Here is a 26,948-nt window from a genome sequence, read left to right on the forward strand (position 1 = left end):
GCAGACCCGGAGACTTGCAGGGAGGCGCCTATTAACTGCCGAGATAATGTTCCTAAATCTTCATAATTTTAAATGAGAAACACTTGAGCTGTTTCCCAGCCACACGGGGAGAATCCCTCCCATCCGTGAAGGCTTATTTTACCATTAACCCTTCGCTGGAGCGGGGTGGAGAGCCGTGTGGAAAGTCCTGGTCCTTTCTGCCCTGGTGCTAGTAGCCGGTGTCTCAGACCCACGGCGAGGGGCTGAAAAGCAGGGCATCGGGCAAGCGCCGGCCTTTCGGAGATTAATCCTCGTTACAGCAACCTGGCGGGGACGTGTCGCCTGATTTCTGTTTATTGATCAGATGCTTCCTGTTCCTTTTATCACGTGAACGGAAACTCCCCTGAGACGGGATCACGGTGCAGGCACAGGCTGGGCCCAGAATGCAGTGCAGGGCGACGTTGGTCCCCTAGTACCTTCTCTCCTCCTAACACACTCCCCGTCCAGGCAGGTTTAAGGGGAGATCTGTGGGCATAGGGAACGCCCTAAATATTGGGCCTTATGTCCCAAATGAGAGACGAGCCCCTCGTGGTCTTACTGATCAGACACGAATGCTCCGCAGTCATGTTGACAATAAAGCTCTGGGAATGTTTGCTTCTGTTCGTTAGAAACTCGCATTAAGGAGCCAGTGAAAAACAAAGTGCGACCGGAGCAGGGAGGCCTGGAACAGACGGACACACCTCCATGTGGGCCGGGGGGACGAGAAGAGAGAAACCAAAGAACCTGTGCGCTTATAGGCAAAGCCCATGGACACGGGCAATGGGGTGGGGAAGACGGGGAGGGGCGGGGAGGGGGCGGAAATGGGAGAGATCTGTAATACTCTCAACAGTAAAAAATACATTAAAAAGCAAAACAGATGCACTCAGGTTTTGTTATGCATTTTGAAAGAGGAAAGGGGTAATAGGTTCGTAGGTTCATGTCCCCTCATTTCTCAGATGCTCCCAGCCCTCCCCTCCCCACTGCACCCCACCTTGTGGCTGCGGGAGCACAGGAAGTATCTCCAGGCCTCATCCTCACCTTCCCTTTACTGTGGCCGGATCCTGGGAGCAACATTCCCGCCCTGAGTGACCAGCAGAACCCGGGCACAGACCCATCCGAGGGGGGTCAGCCATGAGGGGCTTGGTGATGAGCGCGGTGATTGGCTGACACTTCGCCTGGCGTGTTGGCTCATCCCTCATTTGCCGGGCCTTGAACCACCCAGATGGTGGCAGTCAGTGGATCCTTAGTTCTTCTGTCTCACAAGAAGGTGGGAGATGTGAAAAGTAGGGAAGACGAGAGGCCGTTCCACCTGGGGCAGCTCTGCCTGCTGGTCCCGGAAGCGGTTCTGACTGTGAGAGGGGCCAGGGACTCGTCTTACTTGTTGATAAAACTACACTATATCTATAGGATGTCCCAGAGTTCACGCAAGAAGTAATTTTGATAGAAAACACAGGTTTATAATTAAAAATTGTAAATTTTTTATTGATTCATAAAGTATCCAGTATAGGGTTATGTATGGAATAGCACATCGGGTCATTGGCCTCCACGGCTTTGCTGGCACAGACGCAAAGCCGTGGTCTTCATTGGTCTTCATTGTCCCTACTCCTGGGCCATAAATGGTACTTGGTAATGCTTATCAAATTGAAGGGATTGAAATCAAAGGGCAACAAATATTAGAATCTGATTCAATAAACCAAGTAAAATTAGGCTTTTATTTTGTTGTTGTTGTTAATGCTCACGAAAAATTCAAATCTTGCGTGAATTTTGGGACACCCTATATTATTAACAAATCCTTCTAAAATCCACACATATGCCCAGCTGGTCTGGCTCAGAGGTTGAGCATCAACCCAGGAACCAGGAAGTCACCGGTTCGATTCCTGGTCAAGGGCACATGCCTGGGTTTGGGTTCGATCCCCAGTCGGGGGTGTGCAGGAGGCAGTTGATCAGTGATTTTCATCATTGATGTTTCTCTCCCTCTCCCTTCCCCTCTCTGAAATCAATAAAAACATTTTAAAAAAATAAATAAAATGCACATGTATCACACAGATAGGTAAGTAGGCAGAGTGGATCCTCCTCGTGGACTGTAGTCGTGAATGTGTGTGCACATGTAATACATCTCACCCCACACACTCACAGTCTGCCCTCAGTTAACACCAGTTGGACCTCCCAAAGTTCTATATACGTTGGCATTTACAGTAGCATAGTTGTAGCAATTTAAAAAAAAATCAGAGTCTAGTGTTTTTCAGATATCTAACAGAAATGTTTTCAGTTCTCTAAAGCTCCCCTGAAGGGCGAGTGTTCTCGAACTATCCCCCTGGCTCTGGCTCCCAGCCTCCGGTCCCTGCATCCTGCCTGCTATCCATGTGGGCAGCCTGGGCTCGGCCTCCTGCTGGTCTGCCTGGCTCTGGGCAGCTTCTGCTTGGACAACGGCATTTAGACTAGTCTGACACTCACCATTTTTTATTTTTTATTTTTTTTTACCATTTAAGAATGCAGCACAGTCCTGGTTTCTTTCTCATTGTGCCTCTAAATTTAGCATGGTCTTACCTACGGAAAAAAATGAATAGTTTTATTACCTTCATAGAACAGCTCATTAAAACTGAAGAACATTGAGTGTATGTGGAACAAGGAATTGGACCACTGGACAGGTTAAAATGTTACTGTCTTTTAAATTCAATATATGTTTTAACTGTCTGATTGATATTCATTTTAAGAGACAGAAAGGCCTGGATGGCGTGCGTGGCTCTGTGGTTGAGCATCAACCTATGAACCAGGAGGTCACAGTTCAATTTCTAGTCAGGGCACAGGCCCAGGTTACAGGCTCGATCCCCAGTAGGGGGCGTGCAGGAGGCGGCCGATCCATGATTTTCCTCTCTCATTAATGTTCCTATCCCTCTCTCCCTTTCCTTTCCTCCCTCTCTAGAAGAGAGAGAGAGAGAGAGAGAGAAGGAATAGAATTTTCCCTCATTAAAATTTGCATGGAGAAACGGGTTCCATTACTGAGTAATCTCTGTTGGCTGAGGCAAAGTCGTTGCTCCTAAACTAAAAATGCCAGAGTGATTCCCACTTTCTATGTTTTCTCCTCAGACACTTTTCAAATCCATCGAGTTGTTCTGGGCCACAGTCAATAATTTAAAGTCAAAGGGCCGCTTCATGGCCCCGTCCGGTAAGCAGCCCGCACCCTGCTTCCGTGTGAGACCATCGTGTTGCCTCTGTCCGCAGGGGACCCAGGAGCAGGGAGGGAACCGGGGAGGAGTGAAGGGGCAGGTGCCTTCTCTCCTGGAATGCCAGGTAGATTAAACCTCTCCGTCCACGGACCAACCTATCATCTCCTTCAAGATGAACCCAGAAGCAGGAGTCGGACTTTCTTTATTCGTGATCAGATTAAAATTGATCACTGGCCACACCAGGGAGCCGGCCGCGGGACCACAGCTCGATGCCGTTAACGAGGACGGGGCTTGCCTCCTGTTCCCCTAACTGTGCACTTACAAGTTCCAAGTAGGGTCGATGCCGGGTCACCTGGACTGTGGGCAGCTGTGTGACCTGGCCGTAGTTTGCTGGTTTTTTTTTAAAGGATAATGCTATGAGCCCGGATAGCCACGGGAACGGGTGTATGTTTAAATTTGACAAATGAAGATGTATACTTTCTTTTTTTTTTTTTTTTGGAGCTGGCAAAACCCTTCACGTGGAAATAATGAATGAAAATTTGATGGCTGATTTACTGTAGGCCCAATGGCTTGCCGTGGAAGAAGGAAGAACACTTTAATTATTACCTTTTCATCACAGGGAACTGATGGTAGGGCTGCCAATGGATCTGGGCGTAAAGGAAGACCTTTCAGGAGGCATCAGGCAGATGAAAGCAGGCGTCGTTTACTTACAGTCGTCGGAAAGCGGAGCGTAGGTGGGATGATGTGTGAATAATTACCTACTGCTCTTTAAAACACGTTGGTTTTTTTTTCTTTCTTGTGAATAAAAAACGACTGTGTTAACATTCAGAACATTTAAAGTACCGCCGATCACTCTATGCTGAATTTCAAAAGGCGAGGCTAAGCTCCTCCTTCCTCCTCCCTCGTAATGAAGATGCATATGCGCTCCGAGGTGTACATTTCCTGGCACCGAGGAAGAAAGGCCTGTGAGAGCTCTTCCTGGATTAAATCTGGCTCTGGCGCTAATTTGCTCTGAGAGTTTAGAAAGCTTCTTTTCCTGCCTCGACCTCACCTGTCAATGAGTCCATGGGTTGAGCATCATCCGGGCACCCTGAAAGGTTGCCGGTTCCGTTCCCGGCGGGGCACAGGCCTGGGTCGTGGGTTTGAGCCCCGGTCAGGGCGTGTGTGGAAGTCACCCGATGGTGTTTCTCTCTCCCTCGTAAGGGGCTGCAGTTTTGACAAAAATCTCAGCCTGTGGAAGAAGCCCTTCTAAAGGTTGAGTTTAATCAAGCAGGTACCGGAAGGAAGCGGTTTTCCTCCCGTGTGTCCCGCAGTCGGCATCTTAGTGCGTCCCCTTGTGCCCCTGCAGTTCCTGTAACGGGAAGAAGGTGAACACGTGTCTCCAGGAAATCTAGACACACGGTTTCAAGTGCCCTGCACAGCGTTCCTCTGACGCACTAGCAACTTATTCAAAGTTTGCGTCTGATTCCTCAATGTCTTCACTGCTGTCCTCACGTAAACATCGTCATTGAAATGACTTCTCTCTGGGTGGCAGTGTTGCCCCGGGAGGAAACTGTGTTTCCACGGAGGTCATGGGCACGTCCGGTCATGTGTGCGAGGGGAGGTTCCCAGTGTCCCAGGTGGGGAGCGCAGGTGAGCGCTCCTGTCTCAGCCGCATCCTTGCAGCAGCCTGGCCACGGCCCCCGGCCCGCCTTCCCGCTGCCTGCTGTCCACGCCACGCATACCCACTGACTCGCCCTTGTTGACCTTCAGAGCTGATCCTATCACCTCCCTGCAGGGTCTCCTCAGTGTGACATCCACAATCCTCAGTGTGACCTGCAGGGCCCATGCGACCTGCCCACCTGTGCCCTCCTGTCTGCTCCCCTGACCACACCCCAGGTCCAGGGGCTTGAACTCTGACCCTGCCCTGCCTTTGCCCTTCCTTCCCCTTCTTCCACCGCTGGGAGCACTCACCTCCAGGGACTCAGCGTGGGTGTGGCTGTCCGCAGGCCGTGTGCCCGGAGTTTGGCAGCTGGACTGTGCGTCCCTCTGTCAGAGAATGAACCTGCTGTTTCTGACTTTCTGATGACACATCCTGGGAGCTGTGCATCTGCGTTTCCCCAGCACCTAGTGTGTTAGCTAGCACATAGTAGGCATTCAATCAATATGAATGAAGAATCAGTGAAATAAAGTAAGCATCGAAGTCCCTATTCCCAACTGATTGTGATTATAATTTAAAATTCACAGCTGGGCTCTGGCTGGTGTGGCTCAGTGGGTTGGAGTGTCGACCCATATACCAAAAAGTTGCGGGTTCGATTCCCAGCCAGGGCACATACCTAGATTGCTTGTTTGATCCCTGGTTGGGGCGCATACGGGAAGCAACCTGTGGATGTTTCTTTCTCACATTGATGTTTCTCTCTCTCTCTTTCTCTCTTTCTCTCTTCCTCATCCATGTCCTCATCACTGTCTTCATCAATTGTATTCATCAATGTCTTCATCACTGTCTTCACGTAAACATCCTAATTGAAATGAGTTCTCTTTGGGCGGCAGTGCTGCCCCAGGAGGGTAAACTGTGTACCCTCTGCCTCTCTCTTCCTTCTCCTTTCACTAAAATCAATAAACATATTTAATCCTTGGGTAAGTATTAAAAAAAATCACAGCTGGACCAAATCGAAAAGTGGAACATGATAAACTATATTTTTATTTGTCATTTTTTGGTAATGAAATTTCAGAACTAGATATGTTACGATTATACATCGACTCTGCCAGGTTTTATGTGCTCATATTTAAATAAATTTTAACTGGCACTAAGTTTAAATTATCTGTAGCTTTGTCATCGTTATGGTTGTTGTTGTGGTGTTTTATACTGAAATCGTGTTAAACATCAAGGAAGGTACAAGTGTAAAAGTAATAGGATTTTTAAAAGTTTAAAATACATAAAAGCCAACTCATTTATTAACATTTGTCATACGCCCGCCACTGGGCTAAGCAATTATCATATTATTGAGATATATTATCTCATGAATCTCCCTGTGAGGCAGGTTTTATAGATAAGGAAATGGAAACTTAAAATTTAAATAACTGATTATGCAAGGTTACACAGCTGAGGCGCGGTGGAGTGGTGACGGGAACACAGGTGCGTCTGATGTCAAACCCGTGCCTTCCCTTCCCCCGGGCTAGCATCCGACACGTTCTCCCACAGACAGCGCCCGTTCCCGGTGAGTGACTGGCAGGTGTGGATAATTACCTCGCAGTGTGGCATTGGCGGCCACTCTCTCTGAACTTGGAATGGCGTCTGGATAAGAGGGACAGTGTGATGCATTTCATCTTGGCGAGTGTGATTCTTTAACCCACTCGTGAGGCACGGCTCTTCCAGAATGTACTGCAGGTCTGCCCCTCTGTGCACACACACAACGCATGCAGGCACAGAGACACCTGTTTCTTAGAGGCGTGGGTTCCTTGAAAAACCCAGGCCAGGTTCCAGCGCTGCTTCTAGACAACCTGCCTGTTTGGTGATGAGCCCACGGGTTCGAGAAGGTTGACCACGGCTGCCCATCGAGAATGTCTTTGGGAAAGTGACTACTTGGTGGAATTTTCTGAATTCCGAGAAAAGTATTCTCATTTCAAGACTCTTAACTCAGCAACAAGTCAATAATACTAAATACATTCCAAGAATATTTAAGCATGGGAATCATTTTTTTATTTCACTCACTAGCGGCCCGATGCACAAAATTCGTGCACCACTTGGCCTTTCTTCCCCCAGCTGCCGGCACTGGCTTCCCTCTGGTACCCGGGACCCGGGCTCCCCTTGCAGCCCCAGCTTCGTCCAGAAGGTCGTCCAGAAGGACATCTGGTCTAATTAGCATATTATGCTTTTATTATTATAGATGTTTTTGAAGAAATCTATTAAGATACATTTTTCTGCTAAAATTTATAGAATTATAGTAGTGATTTAGAGTAAGGTGAATTGGCATAGAAATGCATCACTTGACTCTAAGAGGAAAATGCATAATTAAAATGAAATGACACTTAATTGTGAATATCATTTCAAGATGAAAGACCTATATGGTAGCATAAACAATATCTGATTGTGAATTGCTTTTTCTACCTGTGAAATTAAGCAATTACAACAATATAGAGCTATGGTATGTTTTATTTGTCCCAATACTAGTTCTGTAAAGAAAGACATTTTTGTAACTCTTCTATTTTTATTTTATTTTTTAAAATATATATTTTTATTGATTTCAGAGAGAAAGGGAGAGGGAGAGAGCGATAGAAACATCAGTGATGAGAGAGAATCATTAATCAGCTGCCTCCTGCACTCCCCTTACTGATGATCGAGCCTGCAACCCCGGCCTGTGCCCTGACCGGGAATCAAACCCTGACTTCCTGGTTCATAGGTCGACGTTCAACCACTCAGCCATCCGGTGGGACTAACTCTTCTATTTTTAAAGATGAGGAGACGGACGTTTAACGTTTAGTAACTTGAGCATGAACTTGTAGAGAAAAGCTGATAAGCACCATCGTCAGAGTCCATTTGAGGTTGTCTGACCGTGACCCCAGGGGCTGTGCATTGCCCCCCAGAGGTGCCTGGTGAGAATCCAGGGATAAGAGAGCAAAACCTAGCAGCCAGGGGGTCTCCCAGCACAGGGGTGCCCGGTCTGGTGTGAAAGCTGCCCCTTGCTTCCTCGGACTCGCATTGTCTCACTTTGCAGAGCCTGAGGCCAGAGGCCATGGGAGTAATCAGACCCACGGCCCACACCCTTGCCTTGCATGTCACCTCTTCGCACTCCAGGACTGTAGCTAAGAACATGGCTTTCTAGGAACCCGTTTAAGTGCCTGACCTAAATACACGTGCTGTTAAACATGATTGCCCAGCCCAGCCGGCGTGGCTCAGGGGCTGAGCATCAACCTGCGAACCAGGAGGTCACGGTTCGATTCCCGGTCAGGGCACAGGCCCAGGTTTCGGGCTGGATCCCCAGTCGGGGGTGTGCAGGAGGCAGCCGATCGATGATTCTCTCTCATCATGGATGTGTCTGTCTGTCTCTCCCTCTCCCTTCCTCTCTGAAATCCATAAAAATATATTTAAATGCACGTTACGTTAACAGCGATGGCCTCAGATGGTTGATGTGCAGAATACTGGAGCCTCACAGCAGAGTTGTGAAAGCCAGGAGGACAATGACACAGAGGGGGCGGGCGAGGGCCTGCAGTTAAGAATATATTTGAGTAAACAATGGAGATGTATAATTTTTAAAAATACCTCTGAGGAAGCAAGGGACCCGGCCGATGAGCGTGTGGCGCATTTGCGGGCGATGAGCCCATTAGTAATACCTCCGAGATCCCATCCGCCCAGGGCCTCCCCCTGCCCGGGTGTGCGTTCGTGGTGGCAGCCGTAATGCCCTTCCCGCTGGGCCGTGCACAGGCCCTGCGTTTCGGTGGCGGGTGGAGGGTGTTCCGTTATGGATGGGGATGGAGATAAGTGTTTTAATTACTTTTTTAGTGTCTGTGCTTTTGTATTTGTGTCTCCTCTTCCCTTTTATGTCCTGCTGTTGAGATTATGGCCTCATCACCACAGCAGGTGGCGGTGGCAAATTTGTTTTCTTTGCAAGCCTGGGAGATTTATTTTGTAATAGAACTGTTCCTTTTTAGTCTTTTATTATTAATGATTTCTTTACTTTGGCATATAGTATACGTACGGAGTCCTAAATACTCATCGCCTAGCGCCATCTAAGAATTCCAGTCGTTAAGGAAAAAAACCTTTTCCCCAGGCATATTGTTTGATTTTTATTTTATTTATTTTATTTTTTGGCTTCACAATGTGAGGATTAAAATGTAAGGAAATTGCTTCGTAGTAAAAGCCAGATGAAAATGAGAAACAGAGAAAAGAGAAGGGAGGGGAATGAAGAAAAGAGAAGCGGTCCAAGGGGGAAATCATACTGTACTAAATAATGCCAAGTAAATAGGTAGAAGTTTTTGACAGTTATAGGAAAGTACGTTGATACAGCTTTACTAAAAGAGGGATTTACAAGATCTTACATTTATATTAAAATTAAAATTTAATCCTTAAAATAATTTCTGCTCATTATGACAATATTAGAATATTACAAAAGTGTAAAGAGAAATGCCTTATCTTTTTTTTTTTTAGCCCAAGGTTGAGTCATGTTGGTTGTTTTCCATGCCCCTTTATATAGAAGGAACAATAGATCAGAAGGTTCCTGAGTATAGAAATGGTTTGTCAGGAAAGTAAAATACACTCAAGGGCATTCTGCCCATCTCAGAGTCCTTGGGCATCATTTTATTAATTAAAATGAAGTCTCTGTATTTTCCCCCAAATATGTAAAGGCAGTGAACATGGTGAGACCAGAAAGGAAGAGCGAGTCACAGCCTCACTTTGCCGCGTGGAATTGCGGGATGTTCTCTGATAGGCAAACGAGCCTCCGGAATTGTAATGACGACACTCAGTGTGTTCCATCCGTGTGACACTGGTTAACGCTCTTTTCTTAGCATGTTTACATAGTCGTCACCTGGACGCGCCCCACATCGGTTCTGAATTGAGTTCTCATACGAAGTTTCGTGAACCCGTCTCATGGGTGTGATAGGACTTGCGCAGATTTTCTACAGGAAGTTACGAAAGGGACCTGAAATACATTTTTGCCTTAACTCTGTGGGAATTATCATCTTTGGTTATTTTATTCCTTTCCTCAAGGCTTTTGAAGGAGGTATCATACATCTTACAAATTCAATACAAAAAGAGGGCCTTACTTCAGCACCTGTCAGATCTTCGAAACGGCCCGAGTGCTCGGTGCTTCTCTTGGTTCTGGACTTCACTTATCTGTTTCCTACAGAAAAATACTGTGTGTCATGGGGGGAATCATGGTTTGAGATGGTGACTCCCATTCGTAACATCTCTGTCTGGTTATGCTCTAACCAACTGCGTGCTACACGCCGTGAGTGCATGTGGTCACGCCGGGAGAGGAAGTCGGCAGCACTTACACGGAACAGATGTATAACGAGGACTCGACAGGTCGATGGGATGAATGCTGTTGGCACACGGTGACCTGATTTCACGTGTGTTGCAGGGAATCGCTGTGTTCTTTCCGAATTCAGTCCGAACCCTCAGGACTAAGCGTGCTGGCCTGCAGGGGGGCAGCGGGGACAAGATGGGGAGTTTTATTGACAAAAGAAGCACAGTAGGGCTCCATCGATCTCTTCCTAATTAACATATACATCCTAGGAGTATAGCCCATCTGGCACTATTGTCCCTTGGAAATAAGACAGACGTCCTCTGGGTCACAGGCGTGATCTTTCCGTGACCGGTGACGAGCTTTGTGACCCGCTGTGCACTGTGCACGTTAGACCCTCAGGGGAGCGAGTTACTCTCTGCTGGGACCCCAGGTGCCTGGGCTGGGTATAGGAACAGTCAGTCTTTTCTAGATATTAATTAGATTCATATTTTAGTAGATACATACATCTATTATTTTATACCTACATTTACGCATCTTGTAAACACCCATTTAAAGGGCTTCCTGTGGTCCATTCCCATGACTTTTGCCTTTGGCAGTGTTTCCTTTGACTTCTTATCATGTGAGTCTTCATTTTCCATCACTCTTACATTTTGCCCAAGACAGTAGTAATGACTGACATTTGAAGGTTGCTTGAGACTTACCGGACGGAGTGCTTTTATGTGCACATCTCTTCCTACGTTTCAGAACAACCCCCTACACCAGGCAGGGCTACCTTCCCTCCAGAATCAAGGAGTTGGAGCGTGAGGTGGTGCGTGACTTTGCCAAGCACAGCGGGAGAGGGGAGGTCCTGAGACAGACTCCCGGGTCGGTCTCTGAGGCAAAAACTTGAACAACCCAGGAAACGTGAGAGGGTCTTCATCCTGCTGCTCGCCTGGTCCTGAGGCTCCTGTCTTTGACCGGACGCGGGTAGAGTACCCTTGTCTGGCCACAGCCTCTTAGTTGCCGGGAGCCGGTCCATCCTTGCTGTTTCAAGGGACCTGGCATATATGGCATACTGTTCTTAATATGTTTGCTCACCTTCTTGGCACTATGTGTTTTAACCAAGGTCACCTCTCTGAGAAAGGTTGTTTCCCCAGGTAGGGATTTTCCCCTGAAGTTAGGGTGGGAATAAAACCCCTTAACTAAGTGCCAGGCGGGTAATTAATCACTTTAACTACGAACAATCATGCTTAAGCTACATAATCTTTACTCCCTGGAATGGAGATAAGAAACGCCCTAACCTTTGTAATAGAGATTGATAGGATTGGAATCAACTGGTATACATACAGATGTAACAAGACAACAGGACACAGAACCTACACAGAACCTACACAGAACCTAGAGATAGAAGAACTTCGCTGGAGAGAACATGGCAAAAGATCCTGGACAGAAACTGGCCACAGAACCTAGAGACAGAACCTAGAGACAGAACCTGGCTACAGAACCTGGATAGAGCATGGCAAGAGAACCTGACTAGAACCTGGTGACTGAACCTGGCTGAAGATCCTGGACAGAACCTGGCTGGAGAACCTAGCGAGGGAACATGGCTACAGAACCTGGCTGGAGAACCTGGAGAACCTAGCAAGAGAACATGGACACAGAACCTGGCTGGAGATCCTAACCAGAACTTCGCTGGAGATCCTGACCAGAACTTGACTAGAAATCCTGGCTAGGCTGCTGATCAACTGAATGCTGTCTCCGTGTTATTCCTTCTTCGCCGACTCCGTCCACACCTTTGGGGACCCCTGGACCTGCTGGGGTTGGACCCCAGCACTTAGTGAAGCCAAAGATGCCAAGTTTCATGGGCTCCGCTACCCACCTGCCCAGCACCGACCACTTCCAGGCGTGACAACATCCACGGTGTGTATCATGGATGGGATGCACGTTGAAGGTACGGCTGTCCACACGTGTCATTTCATTCCATTGAACCAAGGCTTGTAGGGAGAGGATGCAAATAAAAGGAAACATTCACTTCACAGACATTGTTCTCATTTCATTCTCCCAACAACACTCCGCCGAGGCGGCGGCTGCTCCAGCGGAATAATTGACTTGCCCAAGGTCGCCGTAGAAGTAGAATTTTAATGCAGGAAGTCTGACCTTCGAGGCCTCCTTCTGATTCCATATACGCTGGGTTACAAATAGTTATAGAAACACGGCAGTTGGCAGGAAGGTATCTTTAAAAGATTAAGTGAACAGAAATAAAGAACGGTCACGGAGACATCGCATTAGCAGAGGCGCAGGGGCGTAGCTGGGGGACAAGCCTCGTGTTTCGTGCGTTGGGTTCCCGAGCCTCTTTCATCTGCGATTTTAACGGTCTTCGGCCTGGACCACGGTCGGTCCCCAGTCCAGGCGGGGACCCCGAGGGCTGAGGCCACACGAAAGGCCTTCTTCTTCGAGAAGAAGGTGAAATCCCAGACAGGAAAGTTCTTGGAAAAGTGAGAAACGCAGGGCACTCGTCACTGACTGCGTTTGGCTGTGCTCAGAGTGACCTCGAGGGGAGCCCCTGCCCAGTGGATCTGTCTCCCCACATCTTCTTGTGGGACAGCATGGGGCGAGCCTGGAGGACAGTGCGCCCCAGGGAGGGCTCCGTGCCCCTGCTGCCAGCCCCCGGCCTGCGGGGGCGCCGAGCCCGGCTTGTGCGGGTGCTGTCCTCTCCACCCCCCGCGCTCCCTGAGGCCCTCCCTGGCGGCAGGTCTGTGCGTTGCTGTCTCTCCCATGGCGGCTCAGCTGCCACTCACGCGGATGCCTCCAAGAACGAGAGGCAGCTCACCAGCGCCCGCTCAGTTCAGTTACCACCCAGGAAGTGACCCAGTAAAGTAACACGCAGCCGTTCCCGAATCTGAGAGGGGCCCCGCCGCCTCCTCCTCGCAAGGCCACGGGGACGCAGCCAGGAAAGCTCACTCCCCTGTCCCTCCCTAGACGGGGCTTGCACAGCGTCTGTGCTGCCCTGTTCTTGCTCACTGAGTGCGCAGCTTAGCAACTTAACATGAGCACAAAGAATGTCCTGTGCACATCGCCATCCTTTTCTTTTTTAATATATATTTTTATTGATTTCAGAGGAAAAGAGAGGGGAGAGAGAGAAAAACATCAATGATGAGAATCGTTGACTGGCTGCCTCCTGCACGCCCCACACTGGGGATCGAGCCCGCAACCTAGGCATGTGCCCTGTCCAGGAATTGAACCACGACCTCCTGGTTCATAGGTCGATGCTCAGCCACTGAGCCACGCCAGCCGGGCCACGCCACTGGTCTTCCTTCTGTGGTTGTTGCCGAGGGGGAGGTGTTTGGGAAAGAAAGCAGAGATGCGTATTTCAAAGAGCATCAAGCAGTGTGGGATATTGAGTAGCCATTGAAATGGGTTTGTTCAGCCATTTATATTAATGAGCATTTAAATGCAACAGATAGCAGCTGGTTTGGCTCAGTGGATAGAGTGTCGGCCTGCGGACCAAAGGGTCCCAGGTTCTATTCTGGTCAAGGGCACAGGCCCAGGGTTGCAGGCTCGATCCACAGTGGGGGGCGTGCAGGAGGCAGCCGATCAATGATTCTCTCTCATCACTGATGTTTCTCTCTCTCCCTCTCTCTTCCTCTCTGAAATCAGTAAAAATATATTTTAAATGCAACAAATATCATTTCAGGTGACTTCGCATGAATGAATAAAAGTCAGTGCTACTGGATAAAAAAAAATAGAAAAGAAAGTAACCAGCCAGTCACCAAGGGGATGCCCGCACAGAGGAGAACATTCCAGAAAGGGTTGTACCAGGGAGAAGAATCACAAAACAGAGCTACAGCCCCAGGCAGCAGCCAGCCTTCCTCTGCCCCCAGGCGGGAAGCTGGCCACGCACATTCTGGGCTGGATGCGTATCCATAGGCGTAGGGCAGCACTGAATACTGGGTGTGGAATGGTTAGTTTATTTATTTATTTTTAATTATATTTTTATTGATTTCAGAGAGGAAGGGAGAGAAAAATAGAAACATCAGTGATGAGAGAGAATCATGGATCGACTGCCTCCTGCACAGCCTCCTACTGGGGATCCAGCCCCCAACCTGGGCCTGTGCCCTGACTGGGAATGCAACCGTGACCTCCTGGTTCATAGGTGGACGCTCCACCACTGAGCCACGCCGGCCGGCCGGAATGGTTGGTTTAGATACCACTCGTCACGTAGCATCTCATTATCTCAGGGCTTACTTCCCACCTTCCACGTGGAAAGGGCAGCGGCTGCCCAGGCTGGACGCGGGCTTTGCTGCTCACCTGTCCCGTGTCCTCAGCAGCCCCTTCCTCTCGCTGGGCCTCAGCTCCCTCGCACCTGGAATGTGGATCACGCTGTCAGTTGTGTGAAGGGTTTTATGAGAATTAAATAAATTTGTGTGTTTGAACAATCACGGGCAGGCCATGCATTGGGAACAGCACCTACAGTGCATGATCAGTAAACGTTCCATTAGGTTTCTGTCACCTCAGCGACATGATGTTCATGTCTCTTCTTCTTGGAGAACGTGAAAGCGATCCTTTTCGGTCTCCTCACGGAGGTGTTCCTTTGTGTAAGTGCATCCCGAGACACCAGGGTCCCCGTGTCTGTGCCAGGGAAACAAAGAAACGACCTGGATTGCATAAAAGACAAGAAAAAACAGTCTCCACGCCGATCGGCTGCGTTTGTCAAGTCTGTGTCAGCTCCTCTTCATTCATAAACCTCCTTCTTCCCACTGGAAAGTGAATTAAGAAGTCATTTCAGTGTCTTTTTGAAATCATCGTGGTGTAGACACAGGCCTTATTTATTAATACGCCTCCTCCTCGCGGGAGAGCTGCCTTTGATCGATGGGTATTTGCAAGTTTCATTATCTTTCATCGTTCACTCTCAGAAGCTTCATTTGTCTTTCTTTGTATTCCTTTGTTTAATTTGCCGAAGTTTAGTACTTTACTCTGATTTAAGCTTTTTTCTTTCCTTGACATAAGATGTGAAATTTGAAAAAAAAAAAAAAGGATAAAAATTAAGCTACTTCTGTCTCTATTTTTTTTTTTTTGCATTAACCATTTTTGCACATTAAAACTTTATTTGCATGTCTTAGTGCTTCCTGAGGATAAACTCAAAACTGTTTTCTAGAAATTGAGCGCTAATCTGTGTGTCTATCAGACGGGTACAACAATCCATCTCTACCCTTGCCACGAAACCGAATTCTCTTAAGTCCTTTGTGTATTAGAAGAGGGGAAACCAGACCACACTGTCTTAGTTCATAGTTTTTAAATTGCTTAGTTAAGATTTTTGGTGCTTTTAAGGTGTTTATATTTTTTCTTATCCCAATTTTTTAAAAATATATTTTATTGATTTTTTTACAGAGAGGAAGGGAGAGGGATAGAGAGTTAGAAACATCCATCAGCTGCCTCCTGACACTCCCTACTGGGGATGTGCCTGCAACCAAGGTACATGCCCTTGACCGGAATCGAACCTGGGACCCTTGAGTCCACAGGCCGACGCTCTATCGACTGAGCCAAACCGGTTAGGGCACTTATCCCAATTTTTGTTGTTCTTTGTTTATGACTGTTGAAAATTTAATGTTCTTTCTTAAAATTGAGAAATTTCTTTATAAAGACATTTTATTTGTTCAAATATTCTCCTGGTGAATTATTTGCCTTTTAATTTGCTTACAATATTTTTAAATGTAGAAGTAGCTGAATTTTTATGCTCAAATATATTTTTTCTTTGATTGTTTTAGTCTTTTTAAAAAAAATATTTCCCATATTCAGGAACTAGTCAAATATGTCCCGATAACTTTTTTTTAGTTTTTATGATTAGTTTTTTATATTTAGCACTTCAGTACATCAGCAGTTTATTTTTGTTTATGCCATGAGGAAAGAATGTAACCCGATCCCAGCCAGTGTGGCTCGGTGGTTGAGCATCAACCTGTGAACCAGGAGTTCATGGTTTGATTCCCGGTCAGGGCACAGGCCCAGGTTTCGGGCTCCATCCTCAGGGTGGGGTGTGCAGGAGGCAGCTGATCAATGATGCTCTCTCGTCATTGATGTTTCTATCCTTCTCTCCCTCTCCCTTCCTCCCTGAAATCAACAAAAAAAATATTTTTTAAAAAGAACATAACCTGGTGGTTCCCCTGGACACTATACGCACGTGTGCTTCCATGCTTCTGTTGTGACTGTGTGTGTGTGAGGTGTGATGTCTGATGTGTGCCAGCTTTATATTAAAGCTCTCCTCTGAGGTCTGGTACATCATATTAAGAGCATTCTTCCATGTGGATTTGCTTACAGATTTCTTCCCCTCTAAGAACCACCTGATTTTAGTGATGGCAGCCTTCCATGTGCCTAACTACCTGATAGGACACGTTTCTCCTCCTGCTAATGACATTTTATACATGTTTATCCTCAGGTTTGCCAGAACCCAACAAGGACCACATCTTCCAGGGCCTGACCCAGGACCAGGGCTTTTATACGTCCAAGGACTTTCTGCCTCTTGTCGCCAAAGGCAGTAAAGCAGGTAAAACACAGCGTCTTCCGTTCCTGACGTGGTCGGGTGGGTTACGCACTGGTATTAAGTCCAGGCTCCGAGGATGTTGTGCCGCCGGATCCTTCATGACACTCACCTGAAGCAGGGGCGGGGGGCCGATGCCCCATTGGCCAGCGGCGACCTGTGCGCCCTCAGGCAGGCATCGCTGGAGGAGGCTCGCTCTTGCAGGCGCCTGAGCTGCCTCCCGAGACATTGCTTCCGAGTGAGAGAGTCGGAAACGGACCGTGGAAGATGCTCTTAGAAGGAGTGGCAGGGACTTCAGTTTGGATCCCAGCGCGTTTAATCTTTCCATTTTGAAATTGGACAAACGGTTATACCCAAACAGGCTAGAAGATGGTCTCGCCTGAAGCAGTGAACGGGTGAAGTGACAGGGAGACTCTGGACAGACACCCTGGGGCGTGGTGTCCGCGTGGTCGCACGTCCTGAGCTCAGCAGCAGCCTGAAGCTTTGCTGTATCTGAGCTGGAGTCGTGTCCTAATGACCTAGAGGCTGAAACATATTCTCCAAAAACAAGCCCGAGCAACCCTTTACACATGCACACTTTCCTCTGAGATACATTGTTATCGGTTCAGAGAGGAAGGGAGAAGGAGAGAGAGACATCAATGGTGAGAGAGAATCATGAATCGGCTGCCTACTTCACTCCTTCTACTGGAGATCAAGCCCGCAACCCAGGCATGTGCCCCGACTGGGAATCGAACCGTGACCTCCTGGTTCATAGGTCGATGCTCAACCACTGAGCCACGCCGGCTGGGCCAGCATATATACTTTTAAAAGTCTATTCTGACATCGAATTGCATGTAGAAAAGATAAGAGCTTACATTTTCTCCAAACAATTTTTTAAAGCCATGTCTTTTTCTATAGGTTATTTTATAGAAGTTTACCGCTAAAGATGTGTACCACCCCCTCCGCCTCCTTCCACGCCAGCAGGATATACATGTGACTGAGATGCCTTCTAAGGAAGGTCATAGCACACGTGACCTCATTTGAGAATTGCAGGAGCCGGTTATGTAATCCCAGATACAGACTCTCCCAAGCAAATTGATTATTATGTTTATGACAATTATAGGCCCATGCTATCCAAGATGCCATTTCAAAAATTATAGTAATTTATCTTATCAGCAGTTGTATTTAATCTGATAATACATACCACTCAAGACAGAGAGAGCACCTGCATTTTACCATTTTACACAAATTTTCATACGGACATCAGATCTTCATTCATATAGGTGCTCTTGAGAAATGCACACAAAAAATTCATTTCCCTTTAATGTTCACTTTTATTTAAAAAAACAACAACAGAAAAATGGTCAACAGGAGAAAGTTTTATTTTAACTATTTAAATAGTTCCAGAAACTCTTCAGTTACAGAAAGAACGCTTATTCGCAGTATGTTAATTTTTAATGTTCCAAGTTTCCTGAATGGCAATGTACAGCGGGGCTGTTTGCTAGAAGTCTTACAACATCGTGGCTGAGCGACATACACGCAGGACACGCTGTGGGTGACGGGCCCAGGCCGTGAGCGGCACTGCCTTTTCTTCTAAGGAAAGTGAACGAAGCCACGTGAAAAACACAGGCCACCCCTTGCCAAGAGAGCGCTCCTCGATTCCAGCTTGTTAGGACCTGTGCCCCTCAAAATGTGTTGCAAGCTAGCCTTCTAGAACAGCGGTTCTCAACCTGTGGGTCACGACCCCTTTGGGGGTCAAACGATCCTTTCACAAGGGTCGCCTCAGACCATCAGAAAACACATATATAATTACATGTTGTTTTTGTGATTAATCACTATGCTTTAATTATGTTCAATTTCTAATGAAAATTCATCCTGCAAAAAAGATATTTACATTAGGATCCATAACAGTAGCAAAATTACAGTTATGAAGTAGCCACGAAAATAATTTTATGGTTGGGGGTCACCACAACATGGGGAGCTGTATTAAAGGGTCGCGGCATTAGGAAGGTTGAGAACCACTGTTCGAGAAGGAAAGGGGAGGCTCAAGGTACTGACTATGAAATTACATATATGAGTACATGAGCCTTTTTAAACTTTTAAAATTCTACATATATATATGTTATACACACACACACACACATTTATTTTTATTGATTTCAGAGAGGAAGGGAGAGGGAGAGAGAAACATCAGTGATGAGAGAGAAGCATGGATCGGCTGCCTCCTGCACGCCCCACTCTGGGGATCAAGCCCACAACCCAGGCCTGTGCCCTGACCTGGAGTCAAACCCTGACCTCCCGGTTCATAGGTCGACGCTCAGCCCCTGAGCCGCCGGCCAGGCTGTGAGAAAACAGCTCTGCAGCGAAGCAGAGACTTGGATGGGGACATCCGTCCCGCACGCTGCGCGATGCCATTTCCCACGGCCTCGAGGACGCGCATGCTCCGAGCTGTCTTGTGACAGCGGTTTCTCCCGCTAAAGGTTTTTCCTTCTGTCGCCCAGGAATGTGCGCCTGCCGCGCGCCCCTGCCGTCTATCCGGGGCGTCGTGATCGTGCTCGGGGCGGGGGACACGGCCTTCGACTGCGCCACCTCCGCCCTGCGCTGCGGGGCCCGCCGCGTGTTCGTCGTCTTCCGGAAAGGCTTCGTCAACATCAGAGCTGTCCCCGAGGAGGTAAATGGAATGAACCGAACCGTGGGGAAGGGGGGGGGAGGGGGGTTGTCAGGCAGCAGGTTTGGGGGGAGGAGACCTTCTTCATGTGCCTGAGATGGGGGAATGCAAGCGTGAGCGCTCCTGGGCGACGCCTGGTGTTTCTCACTCACAGGGTCATGCAAAGATGACTCTGTAAGGACTCTGTCTGTATCCTCATCGGTACCCTTATCCTCAGCGGTCACAGCTTCGACACCTACTTCACTAGTCACACGGACCCCTGCTAAGCCCTTCGTGTCCCCCAGAGGTGCCCCCACAAAATGCGTGGCTGCCGGGAGAGCGCGGTCGTTAGGGACGTTCAGAATTTCCCAGGAGCCACATGTGCTCGCCGCGCGGAGGGGCTGGCCGTACTGTCCGCTCGTCCTGCCGGGAAGACTGGAGCACAGGCATGGCCGCTGATTTTTCACAGAGCTCCATGCAGGCGTCTTCCAGAACTCACAGCTAGTTCCGACTTAGAAGCGCCTCCTCCCTAGGGTGACTGGTGACTAAGGCGGGCGAGGCGCCGCTGGGGGCACGCACCACGGCCTCTCGGGTTTTCCTGCTGTGAGGGCAGGCGATGCCTCCCGGAGGTGCTAGTTCTGCAAACGAGAACCCGAGGTCCTTAGAGAAAGATGATCGCTCACTGCACCCAAATCCTGCGATGAACTCGATTTGCGGGGGAATGCCCAAGCATGTTTGGAGTCTCTACGAGGCAAGAATTATAACCGTAGTCCACAGGCGATCTGTCTCGTGGGGAGTGACTGCGGTGGCGATTAATCTTACGAGAACCTCAGAGGCACTGCTGGCCCCTGGCTGAGCCTCACCGTCGCCGTCTTCTCTGCGCGGGGCTCCATCCAGTCCCCCTTTCGCAGCTGTGAGTTGCTAGGAAGGCCAGCGGCAGCGAAGGCGGAGTCGCTGCGACCACGCACAGCACGAGGCTGTCGCACACACACCACCGCTGGGTCCCCGTGGCTTTAGGGGATGGAGCTGGGAGGCACCGCGCAGCTGGTGCTGCAGGGATGGCCGCGCCCCCTTTCTCTAACACAGGGGTCCCCAGGCTCCCCTTTGCATCAGAACCACCTGGAGGCGTTTGCAGCAGAGCATGCCAGGCCCTGGTTCTGACTCAGTGGGTCTGCGTGGGCCCGAGAATGTGCATTGTGAGCGAGTGACCCGGTGGGCGGTCATGGCCGCTGCTGCTCTGCCTGCCACCCATGCGGGGCCCAGCTGCCTCACTGGAGCCCCCGCAGCGGCTGGGAGGGGCTCGCTCCCTCGTCCTTGGGACAGCAGCATTCCTGCCGGATGGAGGTTTGATCCCAGGAGGACGGAGCATCCTCGCGGAGGGAGGGAACCCGGTCCCAGCCGTCTCCGGCTCCCTCGCGGCCGCACACACGCTAAGGATGCTGTGGACAGACTCGCCTCCGCCTGGTCCTGAGGGAGCCCGGCCCCTCGTGAGCGCCGTCTTCGAAGATGAGGGGAAATCTGCTAATAATCCCCCCAGGGCTTCCCGCACGCCGAACGCGGGAGATTACATTTCACAGGATAACAGAATCCCCCCAAACACGGGTATTAAGAGCTGTAGCCAGATCAGACAGAACTTCCGGAACGCCCCAGGCCTGGGGGTCCCCAGGAGGAGGAGGAGGGCAGGACGCAGCCCCGCGGAGTGAGGGTGGGAGAGGGAGGCGGGGAAGGGCTTTGTAGTTCCCATTAGTCATCACCGCGAGGAGCATGGAACAAAACCGCTGTAATAGCTCAGCCCCACGCACGCAGGGCAGGGTAAGAGTCTACTGTTCAGTATTCGACTGCCCCGGAGCAGCCAAACAGACAGGTCTTTAATCCGCCCTGATTCACCCGGGCTGCCAGACCTCTCCCGGTGCCCTGGGCTGCGCCCTTTCTGTTTGCGGAAATGGTAATGGTTTAAGGGGGGTATGTCTGCGTCCATATAGGTTAGCATTCAGAAGCTCAGCTGTTCTGATCACGAATGTTCCTTTACTCGTTTCAATAATAAAAACCACAGTACCAGATTGCCTGGTCTGTTACTCAGGAATATCTTCGTCGGTTAAGGCAACTCTAAAATAATTAGCACATCTTTTTTAAAATATATTTTTATTGACTTCAGAGAGGATGGGAGAGGAAGGGAGCGATAGAAACATCCATGATGAGAGAGAAACATGGATCGGCTGCCTCCTGCACGCCCCACACTGGGGATCCAGCCCACAACCCGGGCCTGTGCCCTGACCGGGAATCGAACCGTGTCCTCCTGGTTCACGGGTCCATGCTCAACCCCTGAGCCACACGGCCGGGCTGTGAGCACATCTTTCGGTGAAAGCCTGTGCCTTTCCCCTGCGACCTCTGGGCGCACCAGGTGCCCCTCGGACACCATCCACCTCGAGCGGGCCTGGCCGAGCTGCACTGAGGCTCTCCTCATGTGCGTCGTGCTGGCTACACATGCACCCCCACCAGCCACGGCGCCCTTCTGTCTTCACTTGATGATGAGGACTCTGACGCTGGCACTGTTTTTAGCCAATAACCCGTCTGGGCTGGCAAATTTCATTTTTCTTGGTAAGGGCACTGCTCCTCGTGGCTGCTTGCACCTGCGGCACCTGCCGTGGAGCGGGGATCTGCAGGGAGCGTGATGGGAGGCCTGTCAGCAGGATGGGATTCAAAGGTGCCTGCAAACACACACACACATGCACACACATGCACACACGCACACATGCGCACGCACACACGCACATGCACACGCATCGCCCCAAGGGCCCAGCGTTAATGAACGGTCCTCGGGGACTCCCTGGGACTAAGACAGGAAGTACGCCCGCCTTCAGTGCTTGATGATGACATGAATGTTAGAATTTTTAAAAGTATGTTTTTATTGATTTCAGAGAGCAAGGTGGAGGGAGAGAGAGAAACATCAATGATGAGAGAGAATCATCGATCGGCTGCCTCCTGCCCCACTGGGGATCCAGCCCGTAACCCGGGCCTGTGCCCTGACCAGGAATCGTACCGTGACCTCCTGGTTCAGAGCTGGACGCTCAACCACTGAGCCACGCCGCCGGGCCAGCATGTTAGAATTTAATGTACGCTGGCCTGGCTTTGCGTTCTGCTCGCTAGAGGTTAGAACCTGTGCTTCCCTGGCCTATATGCGACCTAACAGAGAACTGTCTCATGCTGGTAATTATGGTAAATTAAGTTGTGTCATCATTTCCACAGTGTGATGCCTGTAATATTAATCAGACCAAATCATCCCGTTGCATAAAGCTAATCATTAAAATGGCGGCGTGCTGGAGCACTCTATTTTTAGGCCACTCGGCGTCGGCCACAGCGCCTCCGTGAACGTGGAGGTACATATCCAAGATCAGAAGAATTTTCCCCACTTCCTCTCACGGTACGAAAATTAAGCAGCAGGTGGATTCATTGAACCTCAAAAATGGAACCTCCTGGCTGTTTCCTCCTGTGTGCCTCCGAGCTGTTACTGGTGGAGCCAAGGACAAGCGGTTTGTTCATTGGTTAATGCACTCGCTGTCTGTCTGGAGGACAGGTGCCATCACACAAATGTAAATATGTGTACCATGGAGCCCATATTCTTAGTGGTGAGCGTGGCCTAGGAACCAGGAGGTCACGGTTCGATTCCCCGTCAGGGCACAGGCCCGGGTTGTGGGCTCGATCCCCAGTGGGGGGCGTGCAGGAGGCAGCCGATCCATGATTCTCTCTCACCACTGATGTTTCTGTCTCTCCCTTCCTCTCTGAAGTCAATAAAAATATATATTTAAAAAATATGCATGCCAAGGACATGCATTCGTACAGAAAAGTCGCAAAGATGCTGAGCGCTCGTGGCCACGACAGAGGTTTTCAAAAGCTCTGACCCTGGTTTTCCATCCCCGCGTGGCTCAGGTCCTTCCTAGTTTGGAACCACACGCACAGCCTCTTTGCCTCCCTTGTCAGGGTCCTACTGAGACTCCACCTGTCGGCCGGCCACAGGGGAGGGCGAGAGCTGACCCAGCCCCCCTTACCCTCCTCCGGACGGTGCTTTCACCTGTTTGATGAAGACTTCTCCGCCTACTAGTTACGACCACACTGACAAAGGCCCGAATTCCCCCCCAAAAAAACAGTAGATAGGAAAATGTGTAGACAAGCTCTCATTTGCATTCTGTCCCATAAACTCGTGATGGGCGTGATAATCAACAGAAAGGAGGGTGTCCCGCCCCAGGCAGGAGTTAGGGAAGAGGGGAAGCCGGACTTCAAGAGGGTGTGCCTTTGTCTTGTGATTCCACTGTCACTGGCATCTCTACCGAAGTGAGACACACTCTCTCCTCGGGCCACGGAGTTCCTTTTGGCTTCATTCTGGTCCTGTGTCCTCGGCACAGAGGGCCCACCTCGGCACAGCGGGCTTGACTTTTTCCCCGGCTTGTATGTATGACCGGGGTGATCGTCAGCAGGAGTGAAGAGAGGATGCAACCTGCAGACATGAGAGCAGCAGAGACCAGCTGCTCTGGTCGGGAACCTCACACGCACACGCCCCGTAGGGCAGGCACACAGCGCCTCCAGCCCGAGAAACACCTGGTAGTGCCATTTGCTCTAAGCCCCACAGGGCAGCCCCCGTCAGGGCCCTCCCAGGCAGGGAGCTGGAAAATGGAAATAGCAGATAACCGAGTCTCAGCTTTGGCGATAGAAAAAAACTCCCTTCCTTCTTCCTTCCTTCCTTGTTGTTAATCCTCACCGTTGTTAATCAGTGGAGGTTACTTTTCACTGATTCTTAGAGAGAGTGGAGGGAGAGGGAGAGACAGAGAAACATCAATGCGAGAGAGACACATCGATTGGTTGCCTCCTGCATATGCCCCAACCAGGGCCAGGGATCCAGCTTGCAACCAAGGTACGTGCCCTTGACCAGAATCGACCCTTCAGTCCATAGGCCGATGCTGTGTCCGCTGAGCCGAACGGGTCAGGGCTCGTGTTGATTTGAAGGGCACCCGCGCTAGGCGGCACCATGTGAGTGACAAGTCCGGTGCGCCGTGGAGAAGAAGCATGCTCACGGCGCTTTCCCTCTGTCCTGCTTCCTCTAGATGGAGCTGGCGAAGGAGGAGAAGTGTGAATTCCTGCCCTTCCTGTCCCCTCGGAAGGTCCTGGTCAAAGGCGGGAAGATTGTGGGCATGCAGTTCGTGCGGACGGAGCAGGACGAGGCCGGGGCCTGGCGGGAGGACGAGGAGCAGTGGGTGCAGCTGAGAGCCGACGTGGTCATCAGCGCCTTCGGGTCGGTCCTGAGCGACCCTCAAGGTACAGAGGCGGGCGCGGGCGCGGGCTGGGCCGCGGTCTGTTCTTACGGCGCCGCCCTGGCTCCCAGCTTCCTTCCGGGGGTTGTGGTTGTTTATTTTTTTACTCGAACATTTATTTCCTTCTCCTGGTAGGGAATGCAAGAAATCTTGATTTAAGAGGCTTAGAAATAGCACTTAATGCTTATTATACAGGATTATTTTTAGAGGGGGGATTGGAAAAGAACATTCATCTTCCATTTAAGCCGATAATCAAAATACGTGTTTTATTTTGTTCAGATGTTTGCCTTATTTGTTCTGTAAGAATGGCTTTCTCACCCAGCTGGCGTGATTCAGTGGTTGAACGTCTACCCCTGAACCAGGAGGTCACAGTTCGACTCCCAGTCAGGGCACAGGCCCGGGTTGTAGGCTCAGTCCCCAGTGGGGGGCGTGCAGGAGGCAGCTGATCCATGATTCCCTCTCATCATGGATGCTTCTCTCTCTCCCTCTCCCTTCCTCTCTCTAAAATCAATAATAAAAAACAAAACATTTTTAAGTAATAAAAGAAAATAAGGAATGGCTTTCTCTTCGGTTAGACCTGGAGTAAGACAGTGCGACAGAGCTGTTGTAAGAGCCAATCTTCAGTGATTCCGATCACAGGGGGTCTGATAAGTGGGCAGAAACAGAATCTATGGGGAGCACCGTCCCCCTGTCCAGCCACCACTCGAAGCTTCCAGTTAGGAAGTTTGAACTCGCTTTCCTCTGGATGGACACACCGACCTCGCAGGGAGGAGAAAGGCTCTCACGTGGGGCGAGGGAGGCAGTGTGGTTGTAGCGTTCCAGCCGAAGGGGAGCCGCCGGGAGAGACCTTCCGTGCCATGTTTCCCACACACAGCGTGTCTGCGGCCGCGGACCATGGAAGCTCCCGCCCTTTGCGGATCCTTCACCTTCTGACACACACTGTGGAAATGACGGTTAACTCTCCTATTTACGGAAAGGATCATAAAAGAAAAGCGTTTCTCTCCATCAGAGATTCATTAAGAACAATAACCGCCCTTGCCAGTTTGGCTCAGTGGGTAGAGCATTGGCCTGCGGAATGGTCCCAGGTTCGATTCCAGTCACGGGCACATGCCTGGGTGCAGGCTCGATCCCCCCACTCGCGGTGTGCAAAAGGCAGCCAATCACTGGTTCTCTCTCATCATGGATGTTTCTCTTTCTCTCCCTTTCCCTTCCTCTCTGAAATCACTAAGAGATATCAAAAATCTGAATAAAAGTTATTTAAAAAAATAACGACAACCAAAAACACCCTAGCTCTGTCTGTGACTTCCTGCTCTCACTGAGCTGAAGACACTAGTGTCTGAGGCGGAAGAGACACTTGCATGCAAATGTGTGAAACAGATAAGGGAGACGCGCGAACAGGCCTCGGGGTAGCGGATCTGCAAGACATCACACATCTCGGTATCTGGAAACTTCCAGATGCTTAATGCCATCAAGATGGATGTCTTCAAGTAGCTGGACGATGGCCTGGGCTGTCACTTCTCGTCTGGCTGTCTCTGTGACACGTAGGCACCGTCACGGCGTGGTTTGTTTATTCATTAACTGGGTTCGGGGAGAAGAGCAAGAGCAACGAGTGCATTGCATTCTGTTCTCCAGAAACTCAGCCGCTGCTTCCTGCTCTGCACATCACCCAAACCAGAGTGAAAGCTGAGTCGGGTTCAACCGGCAAGTCTCTCGCAGGCTCGCCTGTCAGTCATTTAGTCCCCCCCCCCCCCCCCCCCCGTTGTCTTGCCTCCTCCCTTACCGGTTCCTTCCCCAAGCCCAAGGCTGGTGGAGGCGAGGCCCCTCCCTGCACAGGGCTATGCGCTCACTAACCTCCGAGGTCCTGCTGCCCCAGGCACAGAGCTGGGTTCTGAGGATGAGGCCGCCAAGAGGCAGATGCGAGCCTGGCCTCCAGGTATAGATGGACGGGAGACGCCCGTTTCAGTGGATGGTGCCGGGGGCAGTTACATGCTGGGGAAGCGCCCAGCACAGTCGGGGCGTCCAGGGAGGCCTCGGAGGAAGCAGGTTGGCACTGAGCTCGGAGGAGGCGGGGTAGCCAGGTGGAGAGGGGGTGGAGGCAGGAGCAGCAGGGAAATTATGCAACTTGCTCAGCACACTGTTAGATTCAGCAGGCATTTTGCAGTCACTTTAAAAGCTCTATTAGGAAAAAAAAAAGACTGTCTTTAGAAAGTTGTCAACAGCCTCCTTAATTCATGCGTGCTCTCCTCTTTGTAAACGAAGAGCTGCGCTTTCCATCTCATTGCTGAAATGGACCTTTTCAGTGGGGATTTCTGCTATTCGTTGTCTCCCTCTGCATCGTGCAGTGGGCGTTTCGTAGTGTCCGGCGAGGTGATGGGCACA

At 50.0% G+C, this 26,948-nt stretch overlaps 1 protein-coding gene across 2 annotated transcripts in view; it reads left to right on the forward strand.

Annotated features, from left to right (window-relative positions):
• Nucleotides 1-26,948, forward strand: part of DPYD (dihydropyrimidine dehydrogenase) — a 351,367-nt gene that overhangs the window by 162,914 nt on the left and 161,505 nt on the right. For both annotated transcript variants that reach the window (XM_036344651.1, XM_036344652.1), the window contains exons 9-11: nt 16,539-16,646; nt 19,121-19,290; nt 24,363-24,573. In XM_036344651.1, coding sequence (XP_036200544.1) covers nt 16,539-16,646; nt 19,121-19,290; nt 24,363-24,573 — 489 coding nt within the window. The remainder of the gene's footprint in view (nt 1-16,538; nt 16,647-19,120; nt 19,291-24,362; nt 24,574-26,948) is intronic.

Source organism: Myotis myotis, unplaced genomic scaffold, assembly GCF_014108235.1.
Source record: "Myotis myotis isolate mMyoMyo1 unplaced genomic scaffold, mMyoMyo1.p scaffold_m19_p_18, whole genome shotgun sequence".
NCBI classification, from domain to species: Eukaryota; Metazoa; Chordata; class Mammalia; order Chiroptera; family Vespertilionidae; genus Myotis; species Myotis myotis.